Genomic DNA, 16,115 nt, shown 5'->3' with positions numbered 1-16,115 from the left:
ATACAGTTTATTATACGGTTAGGATTTTGTTCATTGTTGAAGGTAGAATGATGACTTATATTGTAAAATGGTCTTTTGGAATTTGGTGGATATGCGTCTCATTTGGCAATTATACCGCATAATCTTATTTCAATATGTTTATTCCTTAAAGATTTTTCGGAATGAAATTTAATTTCAATTGCCAAAATGGTAGATCTTTTAAAAAGCACGCACCAACCCTATTGGAATGGTGAACTTTTTTTTTATGGTCGGGTAATTCGGGTTGTTGTCTCTTTGACACATTCCCAATTTCCATTCTTAATTTTATTAAAACTGAAATGGCTATCATCATATTAAATAATTGTTATCACAGTCATATTATTTATAGATATACACATATAAGGGAAAATACAGCAAATCGATTTACACCTGGTTACTATGACAATAACTACAAGTAACATATATCGATTCCAAAGACACCTGTAATTGTTTTTGATGTAACATGGCTAGAAATCGCTTAGGTAAGATTAAGTAATGTCTTACATATTTGATGTCAAATTGATGTATTCCTATCAATAACTTATTTGTGTTTTGTTTTTCCTTTGTACTTTTATGTAATTATTTCATATTTTCGAATGAAGGTTACCCATAGAAATTCCAACAAAAGTAGTTATACATTTCTTAGCAGAAAATAAAATCTGAGGACTTATTTGTATGCAAGAGCCAGATATTCAATGTTTCATTGTTAGTAATTTCATATTCATGTCAGATATCCAATGAATATATCAAAACTTAGATAAATGCTTGTGTAACATCTGAGTATTTCTACCGATTTCTTGTTTTGTCCAATTATATGTTTTTGTGTTTGTTCCTATAACTGACAAGAAGAACATCTTAAAAATGACAAATAACGACACAGCTACGAAGATGTTCATCTTCGCTATCGAAGATGCGAAGATTTGTTGTCATTATTCATTTCTTTGATAGAAAAAAATGAAAAAAGGTAATAATAAATGTACTGTTTATCTCAAAAATAAAAATACTTATTGCATTTAAAAATCAACGTTTCATGTACTTGCAATGTGTTTGGTTAATATAAAAAAAAAGAAGATGCAGTATGGTTGCAAATGAGACAACTGTTCACAAGAGACCAATATGACAGAGAGATTAACAACTATAGGTCACCGTACGACCTTTAACAATGAGCAAAGCCCATACAGCTATAAATGGCCCCGATAAGACAATGTAAAACAATTCAAACGAGAAAACTAACTAATGAATTTATTTTAGTAATTGATGAAGCGCACAATTGAACCGGATGTCAATTAATTAAGAAACATCACATCAAACGAACGAACGAATATAACAAATGTAATATTCCTGACTTGGTAAAAGGAATATTCTTATGACAGTAGAAAATGGTGGATTAAATTGGATTTTATAGCAAGCTAAACCCCTCACTTGTATGACAGTCGCAATAAGTTCCATTATACTGACAACGATGTGTAGACAAAACAAACATACATTATAAGTAAAAATGTCAAAAAATGTCAATATCTGGTCTCCACAAGAGACCAAAACGACACAGAAATTATCAACTATAGGTCACTGTACGGCCCTCAACAATGAACAAAGCCCATACCGCATAGTCAGCCATAAAAGGCCCCGAAATGACAATGTAAAACAATTCAAACAAGACAACCAACGGCCTAATATAGATATAAACAATGAACGACAAACAAATATGTAACATATAAACAAACGACAACCACTGAATTAAAGGCGCATAACTTTGGACAGGCACATATATACCAAATGTGGCGGGGTTAAACATGTTAGCGAGACAGCACATTAGAAAATTCAAAGATAAAAAAAAAAGAAAAAAATAACAATAGCACAATTCAAACACACTAAACAGTTAGAATGATATTAAAACTAGATGTGTCAAAGAGACAGGAACGGCCCCGTCTCAAATAGTTGGAAAATCTTCAATTTCAATAACACATGTGGGCACAAACATGATGTCTACAAACGTAAACTCACATATAAAAAATCAGGAGGGAAAAATGTTCAACAATATTCAAAGTTGTAAACCCTTAATTTTGGCAAAAAAAAGCGAAGCGGAAGGAAACTTAAACTTGATTTGTAACTCATCATGGTTAACTCATATAGCAAAAATCAGCCCAATATCTGAAGGCGGTTAGAAAAAAACCCTCCGTATAATAGTTTGTCGCGGAATAACGAATTGACGGAATTACGGAATTACGGACAAGGGTAAAACTATATGGCACCGACATCGTTGCGTGGCCATAAAAATCCAATTAAAGAATACTTTAACCCGTTATTTAGATGATAAACAACGTCAGAATCTATACTTCAAGACAATTGAGTATTATTTGTGAAGTTGATTCGGAGTATTCATCAACAAGTTCTAGGTACCTTCCGATGAACCTTTTTTTTTTTAGAAAAAGGACGAGTTCATCAATTCATCAACTTTCTCAGAGGTAACGTTTTACAAAATCTCGTAGCAGTTGATTAGCAAATGATCTCATTTAGTTGCAAGTGAATAATTCATAAGCTTCTTTGCTTATTTTTACTGAACCGAACGGTTTGCTTAAAGCGAATTATTATATCACTATTTCACCTTCATTATCGATTGAACAAAAAGAAATACTATTTCATTATTTTGTTATTTCGTAACTAATGCCCCTTTAAAGGTTACATTGAAAACCCGATAAACGTATATATATATATGTCACAAATGTTGTTATACAGTTTCATATTTCATGGTTTTATCTTTCAGTCGTCCTAGTTATACTGGTATGTCCAGCAGTGGTCAGTTGCTTCATACAATGCACAGATGATGAGGTGACTATATCTTTTCAATATCATATATGAAATAGCAACGCCTTTGTGTTTGTTCTTTTTTTGTTGTGGTTAAGTTTTTCAATCGTATTTTTTACGGGGTGGAGGATATTTCTGATATTAGAAGTCCAATGTTTGATTTCTTGGTTTCCTTTAAACAGCGTCATCATTCCAGGATTTCCTTAGCATATAACGCTAATTGCATAAACACAAATTTTACTTGTCTTGTTATAAGTTTCGAACAGTGGTATACACAGCGGTATACTACTGTTGCCTTTATTTATACTAGAACACACCCGTGATATCGCGGCACCATGACTGAATTAAAGTATATAACTATGCGCAAGCCTTATTTTAGTATTGGTATTGTCATCTGATAAAGCCATGCCGATTATAAGATACACAGTTTTCTCTGCTTTCAAATCTTTCTGTTTGAACCCGTCGAACTGGAACTTATCAATTATTGGTTATATTAATTATTTGGAAAACAAAAGGTCCTGGAATGGAGTATTTTTTAATCAACAGCATTGTCCTATATTAGTTATAAATAAAGTTGATTTCTTTGATTCGCTGTTTTACGTCATGCCCGCTAAAAATTGAAAACTGTACCTGTACGCCTTATTTTAGTCCAGATTTTTAGTATTCGTATTGTTATCTTAGAAAGTCTTACTGATTAAAATACTACAATAGGTAACAATTTGATAATTTAGTAGTGTCAACCCTGTGATCATGACCCGTGTATATAGCATATTAATCCGGAATACACCGTTTGTTGGTGCGCCTGTCAGATGCGGAACGTACAGATAAGGTAATAGGTAACAGGTGAATATACTATTGGTATCGGTATCGGACTCGACCCGGAACTTCTTAATTATTGGCAATATTAATTACGTGGAAAACAAAGGGCCTGGAGTGGTGTAATTTTTAATCTACACCTTTGTACTATATTAGTTATATATAAAGTTGAATTCTTTGATTCGTCGTTTTTACGTGATGACGGCTGACAAATTGGACCTCGTAATTTTAGTATTATAGATGTTATGTTATATGTTCTATTTGGAATGACTATTAAAACTATTTACCAGGAATGTAACTTATAAATAGATATAGCTGTTTCAAAATAATCATCAGTTTTCAACTTTAATATATGTAAAGGTTTCTTAATTTAAGAATTAAACATGTTCTATGAAAGTAAATTGAGACACAGCACACAAAAACTATATTCATAGCTGTCTTTTTATGAAATACTGAAAAAAGTATTACTATACCATCAAACCCATTAAATGTATTTTTTTTCTTTTTCTATCGACCAGATATTTTGTATAAGTACTGGACAGTGCATTAAACAGAATTCAGATTGTTTCAAACAAAACAAGAACATAGTTGGTGGTTGCCAGCAGGACGAAGTATTTTGTCTAGAAACAGGCAAGTGCATCAAAGTTGAAAAGTCGTGTTCGGATGGTAAGACAATTCACCAGTGTGCTGACGACGAACAATTCTGTCTATTTGCTGGTAAATGCGTAAAAAGGGAGGTTAATTGTTTCCCAGCGACCTCAGATATATGTCCGTTCGGTACCACAAAATGTCTACAAACTGGTGAGTGTAAAGTAATAGAGCATACATTTTGTGATCAGGACAAAAGCTCCAAGAGTATTATGTGTTTAGATCATGAAGTATTTTGTTTGCAGAAAGGTCAGTGTGTATCCACTACTGATATTTCTTGCAAAAAAGACGCAGATGAAGATGAAAACCAAATATGTCCAGAAGGTACAACAAAATGTCTTCGAACGGGTGAGTGTATTGACAGGAACAGCAACTGCAACAATGATCAGTCACATTCGACTCTCATGTGCAATGATAAAGAAGTGCTTTGTCTCAACTCTGAACAGTGCAGACCAAAAGAAAACTCATGTGTAACAAACAATGAAGGTACGTCATGTCCAGAGGGCACTGTATATTGTCTCCTATCTGGAATGTGTATTAATTTACACAGAAATTGTAACGACCAAAGTAAACAGTGTTCTGAGAACGAGGTATTTTGTCTTGAAAGGGGTTATTGTATAGAAAAGGAAGCACTTTGCGACCCTAGTCCTAGTGAGAGCAATGACGATTCAATCTATCAATGCAAAACTAATGAAATTTTCTGTATCCATTCAGGCCATTGCATACCAAAAGACATGACCTGTGACTTTCAGCCTGGCGAAGGAACTAACCACCAATGTAATGAGGACGAAATATTTTGTCTACAGAGGGGCATATGTGTAGCAAGGGAAAAGACATGTGACTACAATACTGACACAGTCACAAGCGATCAATGTAACGAAGGAGAATTATTTTGCCTTAATGAAGGAAAATGTGTATCAAAAGAAAATATCTGTGACTCTCCGTCTATCGGTGATCATTCAAGCCATCAGTGCAGAGGAGATGAAATGTTTTGTTTACAAAGAGAACAGTGTGTTCCTAAGCTACCAGAATGTAATCAAGAATTGGATGATGACCAAGTCACCATATGTCCTACTGGAAAAATCAAATGTTTACAAACTGGTAAATGCGTTAGCATTTGTCATGAGGGTTTCATCGATTCGTCGAACACAGGATCATGTCCTAATGGTCATGTCAAATGTTTGTTAACAGGGGAGTGCGTTAGGCTTTCGGAACAGCCAAGTGTATGTGAGAGTATAGAATTTAATACCAGGAATTGTCCACCAGACCAAATAATGTGCCTTCTAACTGGAAAATGTGTTCCGAATTCCAAAATATGTGACAACACTGCAACTAGTACCGGGTCGAATACTTGTCATGACGGCGAAATGATGTGCTTACAAAGTGGTAAATGTGTTTCAGCAACAAGTGGTTGTAAAGCTGTAATAGAAGATGCAACTACGTCAACGTCAGACTACAACAGACTTTCAACAACGGAGAGCTCTGACTTTACAGCTACAGGAAATACACAATCAACAAATTATGGCGTGTCTGTTACACAAGAAAACAACTCCTCAATGAGTGGATGGAACGCAACACATTCTGAAATACCATCTTTGGAGACAACAACTTGGACAATGACAACCACTGATCCAGTTCTTCCAATCACTGATGTGTATCACAAACTGCTACCAGAGCCTTTGTTCCTATACGAGGATTACCTCTTTATAGTTAATGATACATTAGGAGAATATGGCATCGAGTCTGAAATGAAAATCAATTGTACAGACAATGTGAAATTACAAAATTCTACAGGTATGTTATAAATTTTCAGTGGTTATTAAATATTAGTTATAATTGCCCGAAGTAAATAGCGCAGTTAATTAAAAAATTTACTCGAGCGTCACTGATGGGTTTTTTGTAGACGAAACGCGCGTCTGGCGTATATATGAAATTTCAATCCTGGTATCTATGAGTTTATTTATTAATAAAATATAACGAATTCTAGGAAACTCAAAACGAGAAGTCCCAACTCAAATGGCAACGCTTCTAAAACTTATATTTTGTTTTTGTTTTTCTCTATATTTGAATAAATAACAGCAAAAAATAAAATAAAACATAAATAAATAAAAAAAAATAGCTCAGCATTAACCTTTTTCACATCGTTGTATTGTACATTTAATAATTAACTACTACTGATAAACGTTATTTTGAAGGTGATTCCTTGATAACCGCAGGTACGCCAGTTACCACTCAAAGATATGTGATATTGACTTTGATATCAGGAGGAGACGGCTTGTGTAGGATACATTCACAAGGTATTTTAAATATAAGAATAAGAAGATGTGATATGACTTCAAATATTTCCTAACTTTACTGGTTGTGAGTAATGTTCCTTAGGTCTATAAACATGACGCTAATTTTCTTCGCTGTGTTATTAATTGCTAATGAAACCAGGGGATTATATACAATTGCAATACTCAACCTACAACGGCTTTTGTCTTCCAAATTATATAACATTAATTCAATCACTTTACTCTAACATCAATGTTGTTAAACAAGTTAAAAAGGAAGATAGAAAGGTGACATATAAATGTAAGCTTGAATATCGCAGGAACAAGCATATACACATTTACATGTGAGCGAAGACTATACGCATCTTCATTTTGGCACGCATCACTTGTCGTTAAAACTACTATCGTTTCACCAGCTTTAAGCTGACTGAAAATACTTTGAAATATGGTTTTGATTTGGATGTGGTATAATTTCTAGCATAGTTTTATTAATTTTGATGCATTCGTTTGAGCTACTTTTTTTTTTATATTTATAGATAAACCGAGATCAGTTTACTTTATGTATATCAAAATGATCGAGGAACTATATAAAGCAGATGTTGACTTTGCTATGACGGAAGTGGAGATAGAAGAGGACACACATTTCCTTTATTTCACAGATTGGAAAATGTGGTACAATATCACTATCAATGGTAAACTTATATTTACAAAATTCGTAAGAAATATACAACATTTAATCTGCAGTTATTAAGTGATCAGACAATATTCAGCATTATGGAAAAGAATAATAAGTAAAAGAATATTATTTATTCCAATAATAGGAAGTCTAGTAAAGGACCAATGCTTAAATTCAATTACTCTTTTCATATGTACTTTTGGTAAAAATACATTGCTCGCAATATTAGAGAGTTAATAAATAGGAATGGACCAATGCTTGAATTTCTAGTTTCATATATTAATAGAATCAAAAGCTATCCATTCAAACATAAGTTCATAAAGTACAGGACCAGTGATTTAATTGCGGTTTTCGTATTTTCAATTGTTAAACTGCTATCGATTCAACATTAGAAAATAAACATATAGTAAAGGACCAATACTTTAAATGATGTTCCGCTATTAGTTCTAGCATTAAGAAGTAATTATATACGGTTATCGTATGTGTACGTGGTTCATAAGTGTTTCTCGGTTTTCGTTTTAATACAGATAAAATTAGACCATTGCTTTTCCTGTTTGATGGTTTCACACGAATCATTTTCGGAGCCCTCTAAAGCTTGCTGTTCGATGTGAAGCAGGGCTCCGTGTTGAAGGCCGTACTATGATCTTTAATGGTTAACTTTTAAACATTATGACTTAGATGAAGAGTTGTCGGATACCACTTTTTCGTATACATGTGTATATACGACACTAATAAACATATTATTTGCTTTATATAGACGACGCTGTAGACATCTCAACGTTTGCACTGACAAATGAATCACGAAAAGAGTTTGTTGATACATATAAGGAAAAACTTTTTCAACATCACATCTTGCATGGTATCAACAGTCATCTGAAGCTTCAACAAGTGCCTTTGAATGAATACGGCGTCCCTGTTGCAATCTTGGAAGTACATGATGGGTCCAAATGGACCCCATACGTAATGAAGTATACGAGTGTCGATATAATAAAGCACAATTATAGAATAAAATTTACAGAGTCATGTAACTGCCAGTTTAATGTAGAATTGTTACATCCAGGAGCTACATCTGACAACGATCTGATGGTTATCAAGGTATGGTAGTAGTTAAGTTTTGTTCTTTGATTAAATCAACTGGTAGTATTTGGTTTTGGCCAATAAACTCATTCATCAGAGATACCAGGACTAAAATTTTACACTAACGCCAGACGCGCGTTTCGTCTTCAAAAGACTCATCAGTGACGCTCAAATGAAAATACGTTTAGAAGGCAAACTAAAGTACGAAGTAGAAGAGCATTCAGGACCAAAATTCCCTAAAACTTTTGCCAAATACAGCTAAGGTAATCTATTTCTGAGGTAGAAAAGCCCAAGTTTTGTAAACAGTTAATTTATTATTATGAAAATATCAATGGTAGCTCAAGGCAACTAATAAGGGGTTGAGTTTACTCTTCAATGCTCTCCTAAAACAGAAAATACTGGAATATTAAAATAACAAACCCTAGAAAACTCCAATCAACACAATATTAGTAGCACCGTGTACTAGTTACCAAATATAATATATACGTGGTGAGTAAATATCATATGGTTCGAGACACGGCGAAGCTAAGCCATATTGTTGTCCTAAAGCATGAACAAATATATTATTGCGTATGATAACACTGGCTTTTTTCACAAAATAACCTAACTCTACAACTAACCGTTTATCTTAAATAAACAACAACTTATAACCGTGTATTAAAAATTAAACACGCCCAATGACCTAAATTAATAAATATTAAATATACACTGTAACACTGGTCCAAAAATTTCTCTAGAACGTCAGTAGCCTATATTTATGTAAATCATTTAAAACAAGTAACATACTTAAATATGTGATTTATTTTGATGCGTAACAGGTCATGGCTGTAAACGACGCCCCAGTTCTTACAGATAGAGCAATATTGAGATACAATGAATTAGTCGAGACTTATCTTTTATACCCGTATGTACACCTAGATGCAGACTTTAGGATTTCAGATATAGTTCCACATTTTTATTCCGATGAAGATGAGCATGGTATTATAGGAACTGCAGTTATAGGACAGATATCTGACAAAATAGGTTAGATATTTATGAAATATTGTGTTTAAACCAAATGACATAACGTGAAAGTAAAGATTAATTGATTCTTACATGTGAACATCCTCTTTTAAATATTTTTTGTATAACCAAGAGAAGTGCAAGGCTAATCGATCAGGAAGCATGATAACGACGGAAAGGATATTTTAGTAAATAAATCTTAAATTTAAAAAAAATGCATATCGTGAACACAAATGTATATAAAGTTTATAGTATACACAATTATAACTGGAATATTTTATCAGTCTCGCTTGAGACCCAAAAAATATGTAGGACGTCAAATACATTTAACCAAACGAACAAAAATCAGAACATTCAGATTTTCTAAATTTTACGTCGGTTGTATCTACAATAGATTTAAACGCTGGGGAGTTCGGTTCTATTTTTTTTTGTCAAAATGGTGTTTCAATAGAATTTCGATTTTGTTTATTGCAGGAAAATGGATGTTTTTGCACAACAGCTCATGGACTTCATTTCCATATATTGACAAATCAGATTTACCCGGCAGATCAAACATAAATGTTCATCTTCTAGTTCCGGATGATATTATAAGATTTGTCCCTTATAACAGGTAATACAAGTTACAACGTATGGAACATATCCGATATCATTTGTGAAACGGTTATTCCATAACGGTCAACCAACTCGTGATACCGTCCGTAAAATTTACGAAGGGATGATTTCAACTTCTCCATTTGGAACTCTTGGGTTAATAGCTTCTTTGTGAGCAGCAACCCTCTAACAAGAAAATCATGATAGAAAATGCAAGTACCGAAATATCGTATCGATTAAGAGATGTATACCCCGTATCAGGTGCTGCTAAAATGTTGCTACTTTGGAAAGTTCATAATTGGAAAGCTGAAATCATCTCTTTTGTATTTAAGTTTTATTTTCAAAAGAGAGACGAAAGATACCTGAGGGAAAGTCAAACTCATAAATCGAAAATAAACTGAAAACGCCATGGCTAAATATGAAAAGGACAAACAGACAAACAATATTACATATGACACAACATAGAAAACTAAAGAATAAGCAACATGAACCCCACCAAAAACTAGGGGTGATCTCAGGTGCTCCGGAAGGTTAAACAGATCCTTCATTGTCAATTTCTAGATGTAAACCAATATATGATTTAAATGCATCTGTTGTATCCTACTCATCTATGGCACCTGTCGAGTTATAAGAAATGTTTGTTAACTGAATCTATGTTTTATTGCTATTATTTCCATATTTGGTAATACTTTCTTTAATTTCGAATTTTGTTTGTTGTAGCTCATATCTTTGGACCAGACACGAGGCAATAGCATATACCAGATTATACCTTCTTGGGTGGGACATGAGTAATTCAAATAATGAAACAAGCGTAACAGATAGTGTGGACATTCATAAGTGTCATGGTGTTCATAATAAGGTAATCTAAAATTAAAATCCTTCAGACGGGTTTATCAAAAACATTTATATCTTTAATTTACTTTATGTATTGTTTAATCTAAAATGGTATACATGATTGGGAATGCCAAAGAAAAAGACAAAAAATCACAAAAGTCAGAAACAATCGTGAGATCCATTATTTATCATTATTCTCAATATGTTTATGTTAAGATATGTGGACCTGGCGGGAAATCAGCATTTGGAAGAGATGTTATCGCACTCTACATAAACAGAGTTGGATGTGATGGTATGGCGTCATCATTGATGTCTGCAGACAGTTGTGGAATTTGTGGAGGACATGATGACTGCATTGATTGTACAGGAACACCTAATGGAGGTAAAATAAAGTTTTAAGTATATTGTTTAACGACTTCATGTAATTTTTTTTTATAAATAACTGATACCGTACTATATAAACACGACATTCGAGAACAAGCCTTAACGCAAGAGTTCAACACTCATTTTTATGGTGTTGTTCATTCATTTGTGAGAGTTGTAAATTGTTTTGTGGACTTTTGTTCGTCTTTTATATGAAATATAATTTATAGTTTTCTATTGCCTCCATGGTACCCCCCATCTTTGTTGCTGCCAACAGAAGAATGTTTATGATTTGGTTGTATAAGCGTTTTAGTAGGTATATTTTATCATTATAGGTGCATCGTATGATATGTGCAGAGATTGTACAGGTGGAAGTAGCAATATACCATACGGACACCACCTTGACTGCAACCATGAATGCGGCAATAATTATTACGAACAACGATTACAAATGTGTGTCAGGTCAGTAAGATGTTAAAAAATGGATGAGTTTTATTTAATCCAGTAACTCGTTATTTGAAATATATTCAATTCCTAATATGTGAGAAAATTGTTTGGTATGATTATTAATTTTAAGCATATGTTATATGGTGTTTCAACTTACTTCAATGTGACGTATCCCTTTATTATAGTTATTCAACTTTTTTATGTTGTTTGTTAATCGAGTAAACATTAAATTAACTGATTTTTTTATAAATCAGAAACGGAACAGATGTACACGGACTGTTGACTATGATGTCCTGTGATAGTATGCTAAACAGCGGTGCCTACATTAACAAGCAAGTACCTCAATACAATTTAAGAAATATGGCTTTACTGCTTTCAGACGTATTCAATTTCTCTTTGCACAGTCGAGAGTGAAGAAATTGTGTAACTCACACATTTCAATGATTCTATCTCTATTTTGTCTATGGTTGAAATTGTGTTCTTTTGGATAAAGTCCTAGCCGATTATTACTTCGACAGCTTCATACTGAATCGTAAAATGGGAAAAGTACACAATCGATGCCAGGTGAACAAAATGTTAAAAATTATGATGCAATGCAGAATGAGTGAAAGTAATATTACTTTTGAAATTGGAACATTGAGTTCTATCACAACCAAGAGACATGTTTAAATTAACCTTACTAAAAAGTAAAATCACAAAAATACTGAACTCAGAGGAAAATCAATTAGGAAGGTCCATAATCACATGGCAAAATCAAATAACAAAACGCATCAAAAACGAATGGACAAGAACTGTCATATTCCTGACTTGGTACAGGCATTTTCAAATGAAGAAAATGGTGGATTAAACCTGGTTCTGTAGCGCTAACCCTCTCACTTTAATAACAGTCTCATCAAATTCCGTTATATTTACATGATGCGTTAAATAAACAGTCACAATTATAATATATTGACTATATGGAAAGTTTTAACATGATCAGGGGAGAACAAATGTATTAATCTCAATTGGAGAATGAAAAAATCTAACGCAAATAAGTAAAAAGATGAAAAAGTAGCACAAAAATACCGAACTCCTTGGAAAATTCGAAACTGAATCCCTAATCAAACAGCAAAATCAAACGCAAAATCAAACGCTCAAACCCATCAAACGAATGGATAAAAATTGTCATATTTCTGAGTAGGAACCGACATTTTTGTATGTACAAATTGTTAGATTATAACTCGTTTGAAAGACACATTTAGGTAAACATGTTAAAATAGGGGTATAACAGTCAACATCGTGTCATAATCTTAATCACTATAAAACAAACAAATATGTTTCAAAGAAACACTAAAAGACTTATCGACAAAGCACACGAACAACAATGAAAGATAAGAATAAAAAAATATACTATAGCACAATAACACAAAGACGGGACGTATAGGTTCCAAGCCACGTCAAACGGATATCACAAAAAACAGACTTAACAGTGAAAGTAATATTCAAAAAGACAAATAAAAGAATAGTTAAACATGATTAACAACATCAGTACCCAGTATTTGTAAACTTTAAGACCATCGTATCTTATTTGTGAAGTTAATACGGAATAATTATCAGCAAGGTTTTAGAAAAAGGACGAGATGTTCTTTGACATGCCCCTGGTAGAACACTTTTATAATAAAACAGAAAAAAAATAACATTAAGAACAATATTCCTGTATTTTGAAGGATGTTTGTAAATGGAGAAAATGCTTAACTGTTATTAAATTGAACAAATTATGATTAAGTAATCCTAAGTTTAACTTATTATCGTAGATGCGGACATTGTGTATCTGGTAATACTTCATTACCTAGTAATCATGGAGAAGATGTGTGTGGTGTCTGTAACGGTGATGGTACATCCTGTTTGGATTGTGATGGTGTTGTTAATGGCAACAAAAAGGAAGACTTTTGCGGACAATGTTTGCATCCGTCGGACAGTAATTATAATAAAGGTAGGCATGCATGTAGATTGACATGGTCTAGCTAGGAAAAAAATAATTGGTTGACTTTGGATAAGGAGGATCAATAAAGAAACTTGCATCGTATGCACTTCATTTTCTTTTACTGGTTATTGTTAAACACATATATTGTTTTGGTGGACAACATATATGATCTAAATGGTATTGTGCTCAATATTTTGTCTACTAACTACTAAAATAAAACGCTTATAAAGAAAAATCACTGCAATAATGAAATACTCATATGATTGAAGTTGTGGGTAAAACCAAATATTAATAAGAAGGCAATGTTTTACTGTAAAGACTGTTCAAGGATGCGAGCCGTCCAATTGGAAAAAGAGTGAAAATTAGAAAAATATATTATTGTTATCTTCAATTCTTTCTTTTAAATTCAGGCTGCATGAAGTTAGGATCAGTATCCCCAAATTACCTTCGAAACTTTGATAATCATACATTGCATGTTGTTGGTGTAAAGTTGGACATGTTCTCAACTGTAGAGTGTTCCCTACACAAACATAACGTAAGTATATTTGCATTGCTATTCGGTAAAAAGTTTGATGCAATTAGTTATGATATACTTTTATCGAATACCATTACCAATTAATTCTGCTCTGTTAATAGTTCTCAAAGGTACCAGGCTGATAATTTAATACACCAAACGCGCGTTTCGTCTATCCAGGACTGAACTTTGACGCTCATATCAAAAAAGTTAGAAAACCTGTTTTGTCTATTATTTTCAGTTTAAATTTGTCTTTTAAGATCTCTTGGAATTTTTTTACACAAAATAGTCAACGTATTTGTAACTGCAAATAAAGAAAAGCAATTGTAAACGTTTGATTAAGCTTAAACATTAAAGAGGAACGAAAGATACCAAAGGAACAGTCAATTAATATATACGAATGTTAATATCATTTAATTTAACAATTGGTAATAAATGTGTTTATGGTTATAGGACATAACCTTGAGTGTACTTAGCTTTGATAACACAACAAGTACCATTGAACTACAGACACCAGATCTGTTAGGAACCAGAGGAGAATACAATATATCATGCCTGTTTGATAGCAATACCACTTTGGTTCTGGAGAATGAACTCACAATATATCAATATCCACATATTAGATCTATCACTCCTGACTCCATGGTTATTGGCGATATGGTAAAGGTATGTTTTATGAAACGCAAATGAAAGATTGACAACATTGAGCAATCTTTCAATTGTTTCTTAATGTTAATTTCATTGGTTGCGACAACGATTACAGGTTCTACAGTTTTATATATAAAACATTATAGTAATTCATGTAAAAAAGAGACAGAATTAAAAAAAAATGACGAAAAGAGAAATTGTTTTTATACATAACACTTCACAGTAAATTTCATAAATTGATACATATCTGGGTTCAAAAATTCGACAAACCAACATCTTTCAAAATTCAAGATATGCTGCCTAGTGTGCTTGTAAAATGTAAGCAGATCCTGCACTACATGTGGCATCCTTCTTTTTGCTAATCCACAAAGATGGTCGCGATACAGGCATTATTTTGGATTCGACTATTGGTTTTTTTTTCATGCACTAGGAAAAAAAATAGAAACAGCACGTTTAATAATTTCATGAGTCCTAAGCGTTGTTCAGAATTTACCTTCATCATGAACGCATAAAGCCAAACATTTGAAATCCAAAGAAGTATAAGTTCCGAAACAGTTAAAGAACTATATGACAAAATTACCCAATGAATAGCCAAATTCACCTTATCCAAACTTTGCCTGAGGGAGTTGAAACCTTAATTTCTTTATAATTTCAAAATATATAAACGAACAATTTTAGAAAGGTTTGTTATAAATCATGTCGGTACCAAAATACTGAATACTGAGCAGATGATACCACCGAGCAGATGTATCGACCCAGTGATGTAAAAAATTGAAAATAACACGTTTAATAAAGTCATGCGTTCGAAGCGAATAGTAAAAATCACAAAAAATACTGAACTCCGGGAAAAATTCAAAACAAAAAGTCAAATGGCAAAATCAAATAATAAAACACATCAAACGAAATGCCAACAACTGTCATATTCCTGATTTGGTACAGGCGTATACATCTGCTGTTAAACTGCTAGTTCACGAGAGTATCATCAACTCTGAACTGATAGCTTATGACTATTGAACAGCGATGTATTTCCGTTGTCTTTATTTGATGCTGGAAAGATTTATAAACTATTTCTAAAATTATACAATTCGGAATGTGATGTATCAAGAAAAGCGCTTCAAACGAACAAAAGTTCCATAAAACAGTTTCAGTTACCGGCTTTAACTATTTTTACTAGGGATCGCTTTAATCCTCTTTTTAGGAAATCATTGAAGGAAACGACAGCTCGTGAAAATCGTTCGAAATAAGAGACATATACTCATTATGAAGTATAAAAAAGGAGATGTGGTATGATTGCCAATGAGACAACTATCCACAACAGACCAAAATGACACAAACATTAACAATTATAGGTCACCGTACGGCCTTCAACAATGAGCAAAGCCCATACCGCATATAGTCAGCTATAAAAAGCCCCGATAAGACAATGTAAAACAATTCAAG

At 33.0% G+C, this 16,115-nt stretch overlaps 1 protein-coding gene across 1 annotated transcript in view; it reads left to right on the top strand.

Annotated features, from left to right (window-relative positions):
* Nucleotides 1–459: 459 nt before the first annotated feature.
* The window catches only part of LOC134722256 (uncharacterized), a 42,943-nt gene continuing 27,287 nt past the window's right edge, over nt 460–16,115 (top strand). The window contains exons 1-15 of the mRNA XM_063585864.1: nt 460–500; nt 2,783–2,847; nt 4,158–6,081; nt 6,483–6,584; nt 7,097–7,252; nt 7,994–8,331; nt 9,132–9,336; nt 9,790–9,925; nt 10,627–10,765; nt 10,957–11,122; nt 11,439–11,565; nt 11,805–11,882; nt 13,344–13,522; nt 13,924–14,048; nt 14,481–14,693. Coding sequence (XP_063441934.1) covers nt 482–500; nt 2,783–2,847; nt 4,158–6,081; nt 6,483–6,584; nt 7,097–7,252; nt 7,994–8,331; nt 9,132–9,336; nt 9,790–9,925; nt 10,627–10,765; nt 10,957–11,122; nt 11,439–11,565; nt 11,805–11,882; nt 13,344–13,522; nt 13,924–14,048; nt 14,481–14,693 — 3,972 coding nt within the window. The 5' untranslated portion in view covers nt 460–481. The remainder of the gene's footprint in view (nt 501–2,782; nt 2,848–4,157; nt 6,082–6,482; nt 6,585–7,096; nt 7,253–7,993; nt 8,332–9,131; nt 9,337–9,789; nt 9,926–10,626; nt 10,766–10,956; nt 11,123–11,438; nt 11,566–11,804; nt 11,883–13,343; nt 13,523–13,923; nt 14,049–14,480; nt 14,694–16,115) is intronic.

The sequence above is a fragment of the Mytilus trossulus genome, chromosome 6, assembly GCF_036588685.1.
Source record: "Mytilus trossulus isolate FHL-02 chromosome 6, PNRI_Mtr1.1.1.hap1, whole genome shotgun sequence".
Taxonomy (NCBI): Eukaryota; Metazoa; Mollusca; class Bivalvia; order Mytilida; family Mytilidae; genus Mytilus; species Mytilus trossulus.
This window is presented reverse-complemented; position numbering and strand designations above follow the sequence as displayed.